Source organism: Abramis brama, assembly GCF_963993115.1.
Source record: "Abramis brama genome assembly, chromosome: 8".
Lineage (NCBI taxonomy): Eukaryota > Metazoa > Chordata > Actinopteri > Cypriniformes > Leuciscidae > Abramis > Abramis brama.
Genome location: NC_139970.1, coordinates 38,081,977 through 38,101,003, shown reverse-complemented (window position 1 = coordinate 38,101,003; position 19,027 = coordinate 38,081,977). Strand labels below are relative to the sequence as shown.

General features: G+C 37.3%; 1 protein-coding gene across 1 annotated transcript in view; it reads left to right on the top strand.

Moving 5' to 3' along the window:
- Positions 1-634: 634 nt before the first annotated feature.
- Positions 635-19,027, top strand: part of cerkl (CERK like autophagy regulator) — a 55,896-nt gene continuing 37,503 nt past the window's right edge. Inside the window, exons 1-2 of the mRNA XM_084123421.1 lie at positions 635-1,078; positions 14,113-14,346. Coding sequence (XP_083979547.1) covers positions 742-1,078; positions 14,113-14,346 — 571 coding nt within the window. The 5' untranslated portion in view covers positions 635-741. The remainder of the gene's footprint in view (positions 1,079-14,112; positions 14,347-19,027) is intronic.

The window sequence follows — 19,027 nt, the reverse complement described above, 5'->3', positions numbered from 1 at the left end:
CCTATGATGGGTCATGTTTAGCACACCAAATAAACCAGGCTTCTGTCATGAAATATATGGAAAGAAATTCAGGTGTGCATGTCTGAGGCAACTTATATTTGTTGACATTTTAAGTTTAAGCCACATCTGAGTGCCACCAATGTCTGACAAAATGAAAAGATCATTGTTCACTTTTCTATTGCAAGCCGTAATTTATTCATTTTCTAAAACTAATATCCATGTGCAGTAGGCTACATTTCAAAATCACTAATAAATAATGCAATACAAACTTTTTGCCATTTAATTAGCTATTTAGGGAAATGTTCAAATATCAGCTATTCATTTATAGTAGGCCTATCATGCATTCTAACTCTTTTTACTAGAGGTACTACTAATTAGTATAATTTAATTAACTTATTTTTAACATTTAGCTTCTCCAATAGGGATTATTATCTTTTTCATTGTAGGCTAACTATTCATTAGACATGACATATTTGTTACTAACACTAATAAATGTTAAAACGGCTTGTCATAGTATTTTATACTACTACACATTTTTAAATGATTTTTTGAAATAGTAATAAAAGACCACATGTGAGTGAGGTTAGAGCGCGTGCTCGGCTAAGAAAGTCCGGTGGGCGGGAGCGCGCGCTCTAGAGGTGAATGGAGATGAGGAACTTCCTCAGGAGCCTAGCGACCGGGAGCGCGCCGAACCGGTAAATTAGTACACAAAGGCGAGTTTGCCCCGCACACATTCACATTATGTTTGAATCCCCGTGTAAATCGATAAATGTCCTCAACGCGTGGTCGGAAAGTCAGGAAGAGTTGCGCGAGACGCAACCAGCGTCTCCTCCTCGCGGGACGGGAAAGCGAGTCAAGATAAAAAAGAAAAAGCGAAAAGAGCAGCAAAGCGAGAAACGCTCCATCTCGGCCCCTCAGTTATGCACCGACGACGACGTTAAGGGGCGAAAAGAAACGAAATATAGACCGGACGAACCGATTGTGAGAGGAATCTTCCAAATCGGGAAAAAGAGCCACGACGTGGTTCTCACAGCAACGCGGGTAACATGGACGCCCATTCAGCCCGAGACCCCTACAGGTGAGCTGCAGCCGAGCTGTGTTTGCCCCCGTTTCCATGGTGATTGAACGCTACTCATGTTTACTTCCTGTGTGTCTCGAGCTCAAAGTCATATTAGCAAACAGTTTATTATTTACCGTGTTTATAGACACGACTACGCCTCTTAAGTAAACATAAGTAGAGACTGTATAAACTTGGTTTTATGAACGTTTAAGAATGAATCGTGGTTACACTTTATTTTAAGGTGACGTAGTTACATTGTAGGCCTACTTACACTCAAGTAAGAGTGATTAACGTTACTTAGTAATTTTAATTAACTAACGTTACATGTAACTTACTTACTAGAGTTACAGTTAGGGTTAGGGTTTGGTTTAAGGTAATTTACTTGTAATTATGCATAATTTACGGTTATTACTAATACTGTAGTATGAACATGTAACATGTAACAACTTAAAATAAAGTGTTGCCTGAATCGTTCTAGAATTTAGAGTTTTAGAATAATAATTTGTTAAAAAAAATGCACAATTACAACATGAGCTCTAGACTCACAAACATATGATGCACAATTACAACATGAGCTCTAGACTCACACATCAAGAAAGTTGCATTTTCAGAAATATATGGATTCTTCCACCAAACACACATTTGTCACTGCATGCACAACAAAGTGACCTCATCCACGGGGCCATTGCTTCAATGACAAAAGTTTGTCTTTGAGGTAATCTGATCCAAATAAATGTTGCAGATATAGGCTAGCTTCTGAGAATCACTGAAATTATCTCATATGATTTGAGATAAAAGACATTTATGTTTTATGCATTTGGCAGACACTTCTATCCAAAATGACTTACATTTTATCAGATAATGCATTCATAATTGGCATTGCTAGTACCATGCTCTATTGTTTGAGTTCATTGTTTATGATTTCCTTTTTTGTTCGAGGCGATTAAATCCATAGTTTTTCAATAACTCTCTATAGTCAAGGGATAGTATTTGAGGGAAAAAGTCCTCTTTTTGCAACATTGAAAAAGTTCACTATAGCTAAAATAGACTCTGTCTCCTCTCCACCAATAAGCTGGTGTGTGGTGGGCGTTCTGGCGCAGTATGGCTGCCGTCGCATCATCCAGGTGGATGCCATTGGTGGTGGTTGAGGAGATTCCCCCTTTAATATGTAAAGCACTTTGAGTACCCATAAAAGCGCTATATAAATGTAACAAATTATAATTATAAAAAGCCATTTTAAATGCTTTTTTAATAAAACTAAGCTTTTCACAAATATTGTGCTGCTCCATCAGTATTCAATAAAATAACATATTTTTGATTGTTGTAAACATCAGAACCAAAAATAAGCATATTGTGGGCGGGCCTTTAGCTCCGTTGTACCCTACTGTAATAATTACACAAGCAAATAGGGCTACAACAATATAGCAATCCAAATAAAGGGGGGAAAAAGGGGGTAATGTCAGTTCTGCCAGAAACTCATGTGTAACAGCTGTGTTGGTAATGGACTCCGGCTGACTGTTGTGACCACCTAAAGTAGGGCATCTGTCAGTCTTGTGGACAGTTAGCAAATGTCCAAGTAAATGATACTCAAAACTACCATCTGCATCATTACTCTAAGAAGATAACCATATGACTTTTTAGGAGGATTTGATTTTCATATCGGATATCAGTGAAACCCTATAGGCCTGCATGTGTAGTTTTTCTCTTTGGGTAATATTTAAGGAATCCAACCTTTAATCTAGACATTTTAAGTTACTAGAAATATTTGCGCATATCCAGATACACTGTAAGTTGCTGCCTTACATTTTTTACTGTAAGTACAATCAACTTGAATGATTAAGTCATTTCAACTTAAATTACATTAAACCGACTTAAAAAAAAAAGTTGAATCTTGTATAACTTATAAAAAAAGTTGTTATTTAAAGTTGTTAAGTAACTTATTTTGATGACTTAAAGTAATGTAAAAACATATGTTGTCATAACTTATTGATCATATAATTTTTTTACTTGATGTGTGAATTTTCGTTTGCTGTCATCATTGAGGCATTAGTCACAAAATGAAAAAATGAAACAATTTTGAAACACGCCCAGCAGTTTGTAGCTGAGGCATGTACTTCCTGTCTTTGACTGTTGTTTTGTACAGGCACTTTAAAGCATGAGCGCTGCCGAGTGCAAGAGAGCCTTTCAGTCAGCGTAAGCTTTATAGACAGTACTTTTCATCTGTGATCCAAGCTAATGTTATTAAGCCAGAGCTCTCATTACACAGAAAGCATTCATCTAATAACCCCCTATGGCCTTTACCAAATGTTCCCTTGAAAATGCCAAAAAATGCCAGTGAGATCTCGATATACTGGGGTTCTCTATTTGACGCTCATGTGCTTTTTTTCTGCCGAGGGATAACAGATCAGAATATTGCCCCTGATCCCTCAATACAGACAACTGAGAGAGATTGGAGGACATTACCCAACTAGACAAACACAATATCAAATTACTTGATTGCAATGTGGCATTTCAGTGCTTGTTTCTATGACAACACTGTGTGTTGGATTTCAGTGATGATTTGATACCTCTGTTTACTTCTCCCGTTGCTTAATTTCTGATTATGCATTTTATTTGTGTTGTCATATGCTTTAGACCTACAAAACAAAAACAATTGTGATATACACAGTCTCCACCAAAATATTAGAAATGAGAAAATATTAGAAATGTTTCTCGTGCAGCAAATCAGTATTAGAATGATTTCTAGAGGATCATGTGACACTGAAGACTGGAGTAATGATGCTGAAAATTCAGCTTTGCACCATAGGAATGAATTTTAAAGTATATCAAATATATCAATATATCAAAATATATCAAAACAGTTCTTTTAAATTGTAATAATATTTCAAAATATTACTGTTTCACTGTATGTTTGATCAAATAAATGCAGCTTTGGTGAGCAGAAGATACTTATTTAAAAGAATTTGGACTGTTAGTGTAGGCTAAATATAGGCTATTCGTTATTTACTCACACTTTTTTCTTCTTCTTTGGAACACAAAATGGATTTTTGGAGAATATTCTGACTTTTCCATATAATCAAAGTGAATGAGGACTGGAGCTATCAAACTCCATAATGATAAAGATAAAGCACCACAAATAAAGGTTCTTTATTGGCATTGATGGTCCCATGAAGAACCTTTCACATCCATGGAACCTTTCAATTACACAAAATGTTCTTTGCAGTGGAAAAATATTATTATAATATTCACACTAAGAAAAACATGGTTCTTCAGTGAACTGATCACTGAAAGGTTCTTTAAGGAACCCAAAATGGTTCTTCTATGCTGGCATCAGTGCAAAAAAAAAAAAACTTTTCATGGAACCTTTCTTTTAAAGAGTGCAGAAGAAAGATATAAAAGTAGTCCATATGACTCATGTGCTATATTCCAAGTATTTTCAAGCCATATGAAAGCTTTGTTTGATGAAGAACTGACATTTAGACATTATTCACTGACAATCTTGCCCTTCATTGTAAATTTCATTCAAATATGGCATCATTAGGTTTGTCCTTAAGTACTTTTGTGACACTTATTTGTAATTTGTTGGAACAAAACGTATGGGTTTGGAGCGAAATGAGGGTGAGTAAATGATGACAGAAGTTTAATTTTTGTATGAACTATCCCTTTAAGACAGCACTAGCCAGGGCTGACAACAGGACAAACTGTAAATAATATATAGAGTTTCTTTTTTTAGAGGTCAGCACTATTTCTACCGTATGTTTTAAAAATACCGCTCACGAGGCATCACCTACAGCCCGCTGCCTATCCAGAGTAAACATGTTAGCTCACGTTTTACAAATGAAAGTAGAGCCCGCTGAATTGACCTCATATTCAGCCGCAACCACAGAAGAGCACGGGAGACTGGGATTGTTTGCCAAAGGGATCTGGGTTTGACTTTTTGAACCCTGAATTTGCTTAGCATTGGCCTTGGCTTTACTTCAGTTTGTCTGCTGAATGTACAAACACCGTGATTTGATCTGGGTGCCAGGGCAGTTCACGCCTCCGGTCCACGCAGTTCATTAGATCACTCTGGTGGGTTCATGCCATGTGTGTGCTGCTTTTACCTCTGGCTCTGTAAACGTATACGAACAAAGCTCATGGGGCAGAGATTGCAAATTTATGCTTTTATTATTATTATTTTTTAATCATAAAACTGGATACAGAAGACAACCAGTTTAAGTAAATGCTGCATTTTGCTGAAAAGCGTCTAAAATGTTTGCACTGAACTTTACTGCTATATCTTATTTCAGGAGATGAATCTATCCACCTTATTTTGCAACACCGAAGTAAGCTGTTTTCTTTGAATGTGCAAGACTTCCCATTCATTAGTTGCTATAGGGAAATAACTAGAAGAATGACAATGTGCAGTAAACAGTAAAACTATTTGCACTACAAACCAGTTTGTTTATGATTATGATAATTAATTAAAATAGTATGATAGCAAGTACCAGTTTGCAATATTAAGCAGCATAACGGACTGTTTTTGTACAGCTAAAATAACTGTAAGCAAATGACATCGGAAGCCTTTGCACATTCAAGTTACAAAACAAAAATATCTCTTTAATATCTCATTTGTTTATCCTAGACAGGAATGAGTTTACACTGAGAATTCTGCTTCTCAGATTTCTGTATTGAAAAAAGACCCTTATAATCTCACGCCAGAGTCAAACATTTATCTGATTCTAATTAGACCAAGTTATCTGAGCTACAGTACATCTCAACAGTTGTTACTTTTGTGTACATTTTTATTGCTACTAAACAATTTTAGGAGAAATATCTGGCCAAGAGAGCTCAACTTGTTGTGAGTATTGGTTGTGTTGTGATTATTTGCAGTGTGTTTTTGTATTTGGTTGTGTTGTGATTATTTGCAGTGTGTTTCTGTATTTGGTTGTGTTGTGAGTATTTGCAGTGCGTTTCTGTATTTGGTTGTGTTGTGAGTATTTGCAGTGCGTTTCTGTATTTGGTTGTGTTGTGAGTATTTGCAGTGTGTTTCTGTATTTGGTTTGCGTTTGGTTTGCAGCACATGTGTTGTCAAATTGATGAAAATGTTTTCTTAATTTGCTGGTGTTTTATCTATTTGCATGTGATTTCTTCTGTTGCAGCGCGTTGAACTCTCTCGGCCACCGTACACAAGTGAAATTTACTTGAAAGATAACAGAACTCAATTAAAAGTTCTGAGCTATGAAGAACAACTTCTGAGCAATCGTAAAAAAAAGAGAGAGAGAATAGGACTGGTTTAAACTGCTATTTTTAAGTCCATAATCAGATATGGCCATTGTAGGGATTTTCTTTTCTATGATGGAGAGAACCTAATTACTTATCCTGAATGCATGCTCACTTATCTCTGAGGGAGTAATACATTAGATGAGAGATACAAAAAGCCATTCTTCTTCTGTATGCATTTTAAAATGATTTTATTTCAGATTATATCCTAACATATTGACTTTAGTTCTCAGCTTTTGTTACATCGATCACTTTAGCCATTTATATGAGCGCCGAACTGAACGAGCATGTCATGCAAGCAAATGCTGGATGGTTTACCATACACAAGTGCGGTACTATTAGATCTTTGAAAATGACCTGTTTTTCCCAGAACTCTGAGGACTTTGGTTGACCATTGCGGTCAGCATGGAGCATCTGCCCCAGTGTAGCTCTCTGGAACTGGACTGACTGGCTCAGCCTCAGATTTCTGAGGCTAATTGCACCGCTGAGGTTATCTGATCCCATTTCACAGTACCGAGGGACAGAAGGGGGACATTTTTTAGTCAAGACACATTCCCTGTCCTCCGCATGGAAAACTGCAGTGCAGAGACAAGATCGTTCAGCAGTGTCACATCAGTCAACATCCGTGCTATAAAACTGTATACTCTTCAATAAGCATCAATCAACAAACAAAAACATGTTCTGCAACACTAGATACAACAATAAGTAGGCCTAATGTTAATTTAGTAATTTAGCCACATTAATGAAGTTATGTTACTTATTTAAGCTATCCAGTCTTACAAATCACATTTCCCTCTCCTTCATATCCTCAAATTATTTTGGCTTGGAGCATAATGAAAAGTAGGTGACGATAATTGTTTATTTCTAAAGCCTGTTTAAAAATAATGAGCAGAACATCATTAGCATCAATAATGAGTCATTATGCTGAGACATGCTCAGTTCTTCTACTAACACCTGAGACTCGGAGTAGGAGCCTCTGGTTACAGAGCCACAGAGAGCCGCACGTACTTCCAAAACTGTACGACGGCATAAGAATGAGCATAAGAACAGCTTTGGATTGCATGAAATGCCTCTTGTCGTACGCCTGAATTAATCTGCAGTGTTTTCACCAGGACAAATATAACAAGGATGTTTTTTGTTTTTTTTAAATAAAAGGATGTTCACCCAAAAATGAAAAATCTGTCTTCATTTACTCAAACTTTTGTTCCAAACTTGTACGACTTTCATTCTTTTGCAAAACATAAAAGAAAATATTTTAAAGAATGTTACCCCAGTGAAGTGGTGAGTACTACATTCTTATTGGTAGCTGAATGCATAAATTATCCAAAATATATTGAATTTAAATAACAACAAACAACTCTGGATCCCACTGACAAAACAAAAAAACTAAACAAAAAATAGTACGAAACCATCAAAAGTTCTCTTATTAGTAGCTGAATTCATAAATTTGCCAAATATATAAAATTTAATTAACAGTCATGCAAGGAGCAAGAGATGTGTGCAATGATGGAAATCTGCATGCACAGACTATATTGTGGGCTGACCAAAACCAAAAATTATACAGTAATATGGCAGTTTTAGCAAGCAGATTGTCTCGTGCACGCCAATCAGCTGGCTTGTGTATCGAACACAGTCAAAGTTCAAGTGTGTGACCCCTCTGTATTGCAATAGGGATATACAGTGTCACAGTCTAATTGCACACAGGGAACAAACAGACGCTGCCTCCTTTGTTTGCATCCTGGGGGCTTGAAAACGGCAATATAAAAATGTAAATATTGGGTTTTGGTGTGTGGGTCTGGGCACACAGGCTTCCACAGGCACAGGTGGAAAATATGCTCTCGGACGCCATGCTGGGAACCACATGGCCCCACACAACATGGGGGCAAAGAGTGGCTTGCTGACCTGGCACGGGCTTTCCGTAGTTGGTCCCCTTTCAAACCACGGTATTAGTTTCATATGCAAGAGTGCTGCACGCATCAAAAATGAGTTGGGAGAAAATGAGGCAAAGAGATTCTCTGCCAGACTGATTTAAAAGACATTCATGGATATTTACTATATGGAGACACAACTAGATTCACATTTTCTGAAGGAATGAGTGGTGCTTACCTGTAAAAATCTTGATAATAGGGTGTTGTATAGTCTATGAAAACAAGTCTTAATATGTTATGCAGTGTTGTTTAATTTTTTAAGTACATTTTTAGACATTTTTACTTCAGAAAATCTATTGTTGTAATTTTTACAGAGTTTTAAATGCCTACTGGCAAGAGTATCTAGATATGGCTTGGGTCTCTCCTTTAATGTGAGATTTTTTGGCCATTTTATTGTCTACATTGCAACAATTGTTAGTCTAATGACTTAGAAAAGTAACAACACCTCCTCAAATGGCTGCAGGTTTCATTTATGTCTGAATCACATATGGGATGAGTTGATCATGAAGTTTACAGTTAGGGTTTTGTTCAAATCACTAATCTTAAGTATGAGCAGTGCTAAAGGTGATGCTTCAAGCACCACTAATAAAATCAATGCATATGCATCAGACAACATGCATATTGAAATCTCACTGTAACAAAGTCTAGCAGCTCAAATCACTCCCGGTGTAGAATTGATTCTTTTTGTCCATACATTAGTTCCATGATGACATGATGTCGGGCCCCCTGTGTCTCGCCTTTGCCGGAGCGCTGCTGAGAGGAAGCTTGTATCCATCTGGAAGCAATAAAGTTTTCTAGAAGAGTGCACAGTTTTATTTAATCTCCCCGTGTCTTACTGTGCCTCAAATGAAGGGCTGTTCCCATCTTGTCATCTGAAATCAGCCTCATGTGCGCCAGAATATGACACTTGCCACGCTGGGGGCCACAGACTCGTCGTTCCCTGCTTTGTTTTCTGCTCTCTGGATATCCGCCATGTGAGGTTCAACAGAATTGCTATTTTCAAACTAATTAACTAATTTCCTATCATATAGCTTTTATGACAACCAGCAATTCCTAGCTCATTTAAAATCATTTAAAAATTATTTTTGTTATACATGTGAAAAATTAATACTAAAGGGAGAACCTGTACAAATGTAATGCTCAATTAAAAAAAACTTTTATGCAACTTCAATTTAGGCATTTAAGTTAATTTTTGCTAAGACATGCATCACTATTACTATTTATCATACTTTGGCTTAGTGATTTGAACAAACTCCTATTGTAAGGTATTAAACTTTGACACACAACTCATTCTGCATCATTTGTGCTATGGACATAAATAATAATACCTCAAATCCTGCAGCTTGTTGAGGACAACATTGCTATTTGGGCCAGTAATCACCATGCAATGCCCTAGCAACAACACAGAAAACCACAAATACAAAACTATAGCACTGTTCCATAGACAAGCAACATTTACATTTCTATATGCATATATATATATACATATATATATATATATATATATATATACACACACACACATTTTTTAGGAAAAAATTTAGCAACTGCAACAAAACGCCCAACTTTACTGAATTCAATTTTATCAAGCCTGATTTTATGTAATCAAGAAAACATGAATCGGCAGCCAGTGATGATAGTGCGCGTGTGTGTGTCATCGCTGGTTGTGAGTGGTGTCTACACACAGAGACGCATGTAATTGTCAATAAGAGAGATGAGCTCTCCGGAGACGACATATCCATAGTCAGTCTTCAGGAGGGCTCCGTGTCATATGACCTCGCGTGTTACCAGACGTGTCATATTGATTTGGCCCTTTGCAGCCCCTTTAGACCAATGACCCTGAACATATGGCCCTTCTTATTTGTGAACTTGTGTGCCCTGCAGCAGAGGCACCAGCGGCAAAAAATCTTCTTCAACCCCCTTCTCTAACCCCAGCTTTGCGTTTTTTTGCATGGATTACTCTCAAATCCCTTTTAGATCACACAAAAGAGGTGTGACGGCTTTTACAAGACATCTACATATTCTGTCTATGCATCTTAAAGGTGTGTTTTGCTTTTTTAACTACTGCAATATGCAATCATTTTGGTTATATACTGTATGAACTTGTTAGTATGAGTGTATGCCACAGGTAATGCACTAATCACAATTACCACATTTTCCAATTAAAGGGATAATATCATTGATGAAAATAATTATTTAATTATATATTTTTGTGGAAACTGATACATTTTTTCAGCTAATGACATCCAAAACCAGACAAGAGTGCTAAATAAGCAGAAATACATTGCATATGCATGTCTGATTTCTGTTTATTTTCGTGAAAAAATACAACTATATACAACTGTGTGTATACATGTATGTCTGTATGTATATGTATCACATACCAACCATTATTACTTGCATATTCCAGTACAATGGATTTTCGGAATAAGGTGTTTATGTGACTCAACATTCCTATTAATACAGGCAAATCCCAGATGTCTTGTTCAGCAATCTTGTAACTAGAATAGAGTCTTATTTGGATTATGGCAATCGAGTAAACCACATTTAAAAAAATAAAAAAATTGGAATAAAACAGTGGCTTTTATTGCTTAAAGGGATACTCCACTTTTTTTGGAAATAGGCTCATTTTACAACTCCCCCAGAGTTAAACAGTTGAGTTTTACCGTTTTCGAATCCATTCAGCCGATCTCCGGGTCTGGCGGTACCACTTTTAGCATAGCTTAGCATAGATCATTGAATCGGACAGGACCATTAGCATCTCTCTCAAAAAAATGACCAAAGAGTTTAGATATTTTTCCTATTTAAAACTTGACTCTTCTGTAGTTACATCGTGTACTAAGACCGAAGGAAAATGTAAAGTTGCGATTTTCTAGGCTGATATGGCTAGGAACTATACTCTCATTACTGCGTAATAATCAAGAAACTTTGCTGCCGTACCATGGGTGCAGCAGGCGTAATGATATGACGCAGCGCCTGAAAATAGGTCTAATAGGTTAGACAAACTTAGTCCCGGTCACGTTGGAAGTTACCGAGCTGGGGACTATTTTCAGGCACTGCGTCATATCATTACGCCTGCTGGACTCATGGTATGGCAGCAAAGTTTCTTGATTATTACGCAGGAATGAGAGTATAGTTCCTATATCAGCCTAGAAAATCGCAACTTTTCATTTTCCGTCGGTCTTAGTACACGATGTAACTACAGAAGAGTCAAGTTTTAAATAGGAAAAATATCGAAACTCTTTGGTCATTTTTTTGAGAGAGATGCTAATGGTCCTGTTCGATTCAATGATCTATGCTAAGCTATGCTAAAAGTGGTACCGCCAGACCCGGAGTTCGGCTGAATGGATTCGAAAACGGTAAAACTCAACTGTTTAACTCTGGGGGAGTTGTAAAATGAGCCTATTTCCAAAAAAAGTGGAGTATCCCTTTAACCTTATGACGCTTCCTGTTCTCATCGCAAAAAGAAACTGGAACAATCAGTCATGAGAAAATGACCTTGGTAGTTTTTTTTAATGATTTTTTTTTTTCTTTCTAGCATAATTTTAACTTTCGTCAGCTTTCTAATACTTGCGTTAGCTTTCTAATTGCATCAGCAAAGCCACGTCAAGAGATTAATTTTGCTGCCAATTTTAATGCAGTTGTTAAAGTTGCATCATTATTCCCTTAAAAATAGATTAGCAAGTGTGGAGCTGTAAAGTGGCTAAAATACAATAGAGATAAGAAAAAAAAAAAGTCTGTGTAAGCAAGAATTTATGGTCTCCCAAAAATAGAGAGAGCACAGTATTAGCAAAAAGTAAAGTTCCTATTGTGTGGCCTGTTTTAGAGCAGATCAGCAGGAAACGCTAGTCAGTCTCATGCTTTACCAGGAGTATATCTCAATCTACATCTCATTGCTTCTACTTAGCGGGCAGCTCATTTAAACTCAATTTTCCTTCTCTTAATTGGGGGGACTAATTGGGTCCTATTGCCAAAGCCGTAGAACATCAGAGCCCAGACCAACCTGACTAGCGCTGTGCACATGGTGACAACCGCGGCCTGAAAAGGGCAGTTGAAGAGCAGCATTTGGAGTCTCTTTATTAAAAAGGGTGGACATGTGCAAAAACTGCAACACAATTAGCATCAAGCAGATAAGTCCTTCTTTAATCCTGTTTACGGTCAGCATCAGGCAGATGTGCCAAGATTGATTCAGCTTACTGTAATGTAGCAGAGGAGAAGCCCCCCCTTTTCGGCCTTGTCCCGTTCTCCCTCTACACTCTTCAGGACCCTCCCTCGCTCTCTCGGAGGCAGGTTCCTGTACACAGCCGTTAACACGGGCCACTTTGTCATTTGCCCTGGCTCAAGGAAAGCTCTGCCGGGAGAGATTATCTCCTATTCCCACTAATTCAATTGACTCAGGGTTTTGTAGAGTGACCACAATGAAACGAAGCTCCGGTGTTAAATAAATAGAGTGGTGGAGGTATAGAGAGGTTCGAGCAGAAGCCTGAGTAGGAACAGATGGCGGCTGGTGTCTTGCGCAGTAATGTGAGAGGGTAGTTAATGTTCTGAAACGTGGAGGTGCGGCTCAGGGTGCTCCTAATGAAGAAAAGCTTTCACACGAGGAGAGAGACTGTCATTCAGAGAGGCAGCTACAGAACTCGGTCCATCTTAAGGCTCGGCGACAGATTTCAGTGCGGTTTAATTGGAGTTTGCCTGTGGGTAATCATTTACAGCGGGGGGTCAGGAGAGAACAGGAAACTCACAGCCCATCGTAACGCTGGGGTATCAAGTGCAACGCTGTTAAAAGTCTGAATTCTCACCCATTAAAACTTCATTTCGTTGTTTGTTTTTGTTCTCAAAGAAGGGATAGTTAAAAAAATTCAATTCACATTTAATCGTCATTACGTTGTTTCAAATTCGTATGCAATTCCTTCTTCTGTAAAACACAAAAGAAGAAAATTTTAACATATTTTTATCCATACAATGAATGTCAAGGGGTCCTGATATTGTTTTGGACTCCATTGACTTTAATACTATGGGCAAAAACAGTTCAGAAGTTTGGGGTCAGTAAGATTTTTGTTGTTGTTGTTGAACAAAATGAATACTTTAATTCAGCAAGAAAAGGACACAATAAATTGATAAAAGTGACATTAAAGGCAGTTTTTTTTTAACTTTATGTTCATCAGAGAATCCTGAAAAAGGATATCATGGTTTCTACAAAAATATTAAGCAGCTCAACTGTTTTCAACATTGATAATAAGAAATGTTTCTTGAGCACCAAATCAGCATATTAGAATGATAAATAAAATAGAAATAGAAAACGGAATAGAAATTAAAATAGAAATGTTTTTTTTAATTTTAATGATATTTCACAGTATTACTGTATTGTATAATGTTTCACTGTATTTTTTATCAAATAAATGCAGCCTTAATTGGTGAGCATGAGAGACTTCTTTCGAAAATCTTACAGACCACACAAATTTTGAATGGTTTTATACAGGTAAATCTATAAATTTATACAGGTTTGTATGGAGCCCCTAAAGGGACAATGGTGGTCAAAAAAAAAAAAAACGAGATGGGAAGAAAAATAAAAAGTAAAATCTTTTGCGTATTCTCGCAAAATGTTTGCTTTTCCCTAAGAATATTTGCGCAAAGTTTCTCAGGGGAACGCAAAAGTTTTTGTAGGGCTCCGTAGGTTTGGAACTACAAAAGAAAAGTAATGAACCTCAATTCACACTGGCCTTTACAGTCTTTCAATTAAACAAGACATTTTATTACTGCTGAGGGGTCAAATGATATGATAAAAAATAAATAAAACACATTACAAGAGGAGGTGAAAAAATGTATAACATGACATCAATGTCTTTTGTGTGTTTGCTATAGCTGACCGTGATGTGAAGAAGCAGGAGGAGTATGTTGAGCTAAAGGATGTGTTTGCTGTGAAGGTAAAGCGGAGACGCTCCGTCGGGCAACAGACGGGTGGAACTCTGCTGGGCATCACACTCTTTCAGTGCAAGAAGAAAGGGCTCAAACTCAAGGACCATGCCATCCATTTCAACAACCTGAGCGCGGACCACTGTGAGACTTGGTTCAAAAGCCTTAAAGAGATCCTCAGCGGTACGTTCACACATCAGAACAGTTGAACATCCACCAGACTCTGAAAAAATATCACATATCAAGCATTAGGCATTTTAGAATTATTTTATCTTGGAGCCTCACTGAATTTTATGACGTACATTTATGACATGCAAACATTAACCTGGTCAACATTTGCTTCATTTGATATTTTATTGTGTTTGCTGACATTTATTGAATAAAGACGGCTCAACTCGGTAATGAATTGGACACAGTTACTCTGTTCCTGAACTTAGTGAGTGTAGCATTTTAAGCGCGCTCTTCAAGATGTAGGTGGCATAATTATGGCACCGTATAAGATTGTATAAGAAATTGTAAAAAACTTCTGAAGTAGAAACCTTTTCTATTCTGGTTCAGATGGGTTGAAGAGCTTGGAGCTTTGTCTGGTTAGAACAGTGATGTCTCAAACTAAGAATCGTTATCAAAAGTTCTCCTATATTGAGCAGTGTAGTCTTACTAGCTCAGATCTTAGAGTCCTATGAAGATTAAAACAAACTAATTAAACAGAGCTGTGAAGTATCCCATCAGCGGTTCCTCGCTCCAGTCTCGCAGCAACTCACGCAGCAATCTGGTGGAACATGTTAGATCCTCCTTTTATACAAGGAGTCAATAATGGAACAAACTAGAAAGCGGACTAATACAGTAGACTAGAAAATCTATAAACCAATATAATAGCCTAGAAATTTTACCAATGTAATAAGCTAGAAAGTTTACTAATACAACACATCTGAAAATTGAGTTAAACACAATTCACCTCTAAATAACAATTAAATACAAATAATTCACTAGTAAATCTGGGCCTTTTTTACACAAATACTTACAAGAACCATTTTACCCACAATATTTTGTGTGCTGTGTACACTACTGCTCAAAAGTTTGGGGTCAGTAAGATTTTTTTTAAAGAAAATAATACTTTTTTAGTTTTTTTATTAGCAAGGATTAAATTGGTCAAAACTTTTAGATTGATAGAAAAAAAAAAACTATTTCAAATAAATGCTGTTCTTTTGGACTTTCTATTCATCAACGAATCTTGAAAATGTTCACAAAATATGAATATATTAATAAAATATGGTTAAACTTTATTTTAAGGCGACATAGTTACATTGTACTTACTCAAATAAGTACTGAGTAATATTAACTTCATGTACTTACTATAGTTACGGTTAGAGTTTGGTTTAGTGTTAGTTTCTTGTAATTATGCATAATTTACTGTTATTACTAGTAAGTACATGTAGTAACTACGTCACCTTAAAATAAAGCGTTACCTAAAATATTACTTTTAATATTTAAAATAGACCTAATGTTTTCAACATTGATAATAATAATAAATGTGTCTTGAGCACCAAATCAGCATATCAGAATGATATCTGAAGGATCATGTGACACTGAAGACTGAAGAGTAATGATGCTGAAAATTCAGCTTTGCATCACAGTAATAAAACTCTGTTGTTAGTCTATTTGTATAACTCATTGGGGTGCCTATGTAGATCATTCTATTTCAGTCAGAATGCAGCCTAAGAAGACAGCAAGGTAGATCACTAGGTTTTGGAACAGAGCCTTTGTATCATAATTAAATGATTTCTCAAGTATGCATCAGATCTACAAATATGATGTTTTAGCTATGTCACCAACATCCTGGCTGCACAAAACAAAGTCATGAATAAACTCCACGGACTGGATTATAAGGTACGCTTGTTGAGAGAGCCGAGGGGCACCATCTCCTTTGTGTGATGACCATATCATTATGTGGTGTGCCTGATGGTAGGGGGGTCGGAGGGGGTCTTGAAAAAGGGTGGTGTTGGCCGCAAGGACCTGCTGGATCAGACTGGAGGAACAGGTTGGTCCTACGGCCTCCCTGGAGTTTGTAATTATCTGTGCTTCTCTCACTAGCGTTCACTGCCAAGACAGGCCAGCGGCCTGCCTAGCGATCGCTGTGCTGCACGGGAGACAGGTGTCCTTCCAAATGCGTCAGAACTCTTCATTCTCCGGTTCCCGAAAATCTAGGGGAGGGACGCAAGGAGGAGATTTAATAGTGGGGGATGTCTAAGACTCTCCCGAGGACCAACAAAATGATTTCTTCTTTCATAAGCAATACTATAAACTTCCTTTGTCAGCTAAATGAGCGTTGAGCATTCAGACGCTGCCTTTGTGAAAATGTGCATGTGTAATCTCTGTTAATCCCAGTCTGCAGAGAATGCAGCACTGCACATTATCGCTGAAATAATCTCGCCTCACAATTAGGCTAAAAGTTCAATTTCAGAAATCCTTATTTGCCCGATGTGCGCCCCACATAAATACTGAAAACAGTACACTATATAAAACTAGATTGGATATGGGATAGGAGTTTAGGACTTGATAATGGTGTGGAGGAAATCTCTGGAAAGTGTTTTTGTCCGATGAGGGCCTAGTCATAATGCTGTATTAACACCAGCTAATCCCTGGAATTTCAGTTACAGCACTGAATAAGAGGTGATGTAACAGTAGTGCTCAGGAGGTACATTACTCACTGGGAATTAGGGAGGGGATTGTCCAGGCCTCACAACTTTATACTATCAAGCCCTTCCCCCACCTCAGTGAATCTTTTGGCTGTATAACTTCTTCACACGAAAGAGTTTCTGAGCTGTAGCCCTTTAAAGATTGAAATGCTGGCTTTTTGCGGGTAATTGTGAGTGAGGACTGCATGTACTTTGGGCAGAACATGAATTAATTAACATAATTAAAGAATATGCCTTGAGGGAGCCTGGAGGAGAGAGGACATGCTTATTTAGTGCTGTGAGGAGAAAAATTAATACACAAAGACGAGATTCATTGTGGTGTCTTACAGTGGAAGTACATCGAGACATTCCAAAACCATTAATATACACTGTTTCAGAAGTATAGCCAGAAGATTTAAACATTATATGTTTTGCATGGAATTACAGACCTTGTCTGTGTAAAGTTTCATCATGTCTTCCAGCTTAATGACCTTGTAATGCTGGTAAATGTGGTCATTTTCCTCTGAAAGGATTTTTATTTTTTTTATTTTTTAGCAATGCATGCATTCATACACCTAAAAAAGTAGCCACACTTTACACAATGTAAAAAATTACTTCTAAAAGGGATTACATTTCAGTAAAAATATCTAAAACGTCTTAAATATATATATAAAAACTTAAAATAAGATACATTTACCATGTGGTTTATATCTTAAAATCAGCTTGAAAACACTTTATCCAAATTGCATTCTCTGAAAACTAGTCTTAATAACTGAAGCAATGGTGCTTAGGAAGTCAATTTAAGGATTTTTGTATTTTTCAACTTGAAGATTGGATCAGGATTAGGTTTTCTTTGCAGTGTAGATCAAATAATAAACAGGTTTTTACTGAAGAATTAATGCACCTGATGTAATTTCAGCAATACTAGCATAACCAATACAGAATGACAAAAGTATTAAAACTTGCATTATAACAAAATATTTTTATAGCCTGAGGAAGGTTAATTGAATGCAACGTTTAAAGCTGTTTTGGCGATGATGTAGTTTAAAAGTAGTTTAAAAAACAACAACAAAACAGATTTCCGTTGGTCAGACAAACAAATCACAATAACGTTCTACTCTTACTATTTCTGCCATTTAAAGATATGAATGAATGAGGCATTTATATAGCGCTTTTCATATGTACTACTGTACACCCAAAGCGCTTTACGATCATATCAGGGGATGTCTCCTCAACCACCACCAGTGTGCAGCATCCACTTGATGCGACGGCAGCCACAGTAAAACGGCACCAGTGCGCTCACCGCACACCAGTTATACTGTAGGTGGAGAGGAGAGAGAGTGATAGAGCCAATTCAATGGAAAGGGATTATTAGGAGGCCATGATTGGTAAGGGCCAATAGGTGGAATGTGGTCAGGTCACCCCTACTCTTTACAAGGGGGCCATGGGATTTTTAATGACCACAGAGAGTCAGGATCTCGGTTTAACGTCTCATCCGAAGGATGGTGCTTGTTACAGTATAGTGTCCCCATCACTATACTGGGGCGTTAGGACCCACACAGATCACAGGGTGAGCACCCCCTGCTGGCCTCACTAACACCTCTTCCAGCAGCTACCTGGTTTTCCCAGGAGGTCTCCCATCCAGGTACTGACCAGGCTCATCCCTGCTTGGCTTCAATGGGAAACCAGTCTTGGGCTACAGGGTGATATGGCTGCTGGTGGATATGACAGAAAAAGTATGCTACACTACTCTGAATAGCATATTAGTATGCCTTTCCAAATAGCATATTAACAATAGCATAGGCAGAAATAGTAAGAGTATAATGCTAGTATACTCTTCTGATTTCAACAGTAAATCTGATATGAATGAAAAAGAAAGAAAGAAAATGTGAAAATATGTAAACTCCAGAGCTAGAGTATGACGAAGTCACTAACAATTATTAGGTGAGTTTTCTAAAATAATGAGATCATTAGTTTTACAGTGTAACTATAGTGTTTGTTTTTACAGTGTTTGATGAATCAGTTTGTCCTTATTTCAGTACATTCTCTCTCCTATAGATGTTATAAAGAATCATTGATTAGGGCCCTTCATGACCTTCTCCATGCAAGTTATGATAAACAGCAGCACAGCTACATGAGCTTCCACGCCACTATTCATGATCACCTGCTATATATAAACCTTCCTTAAC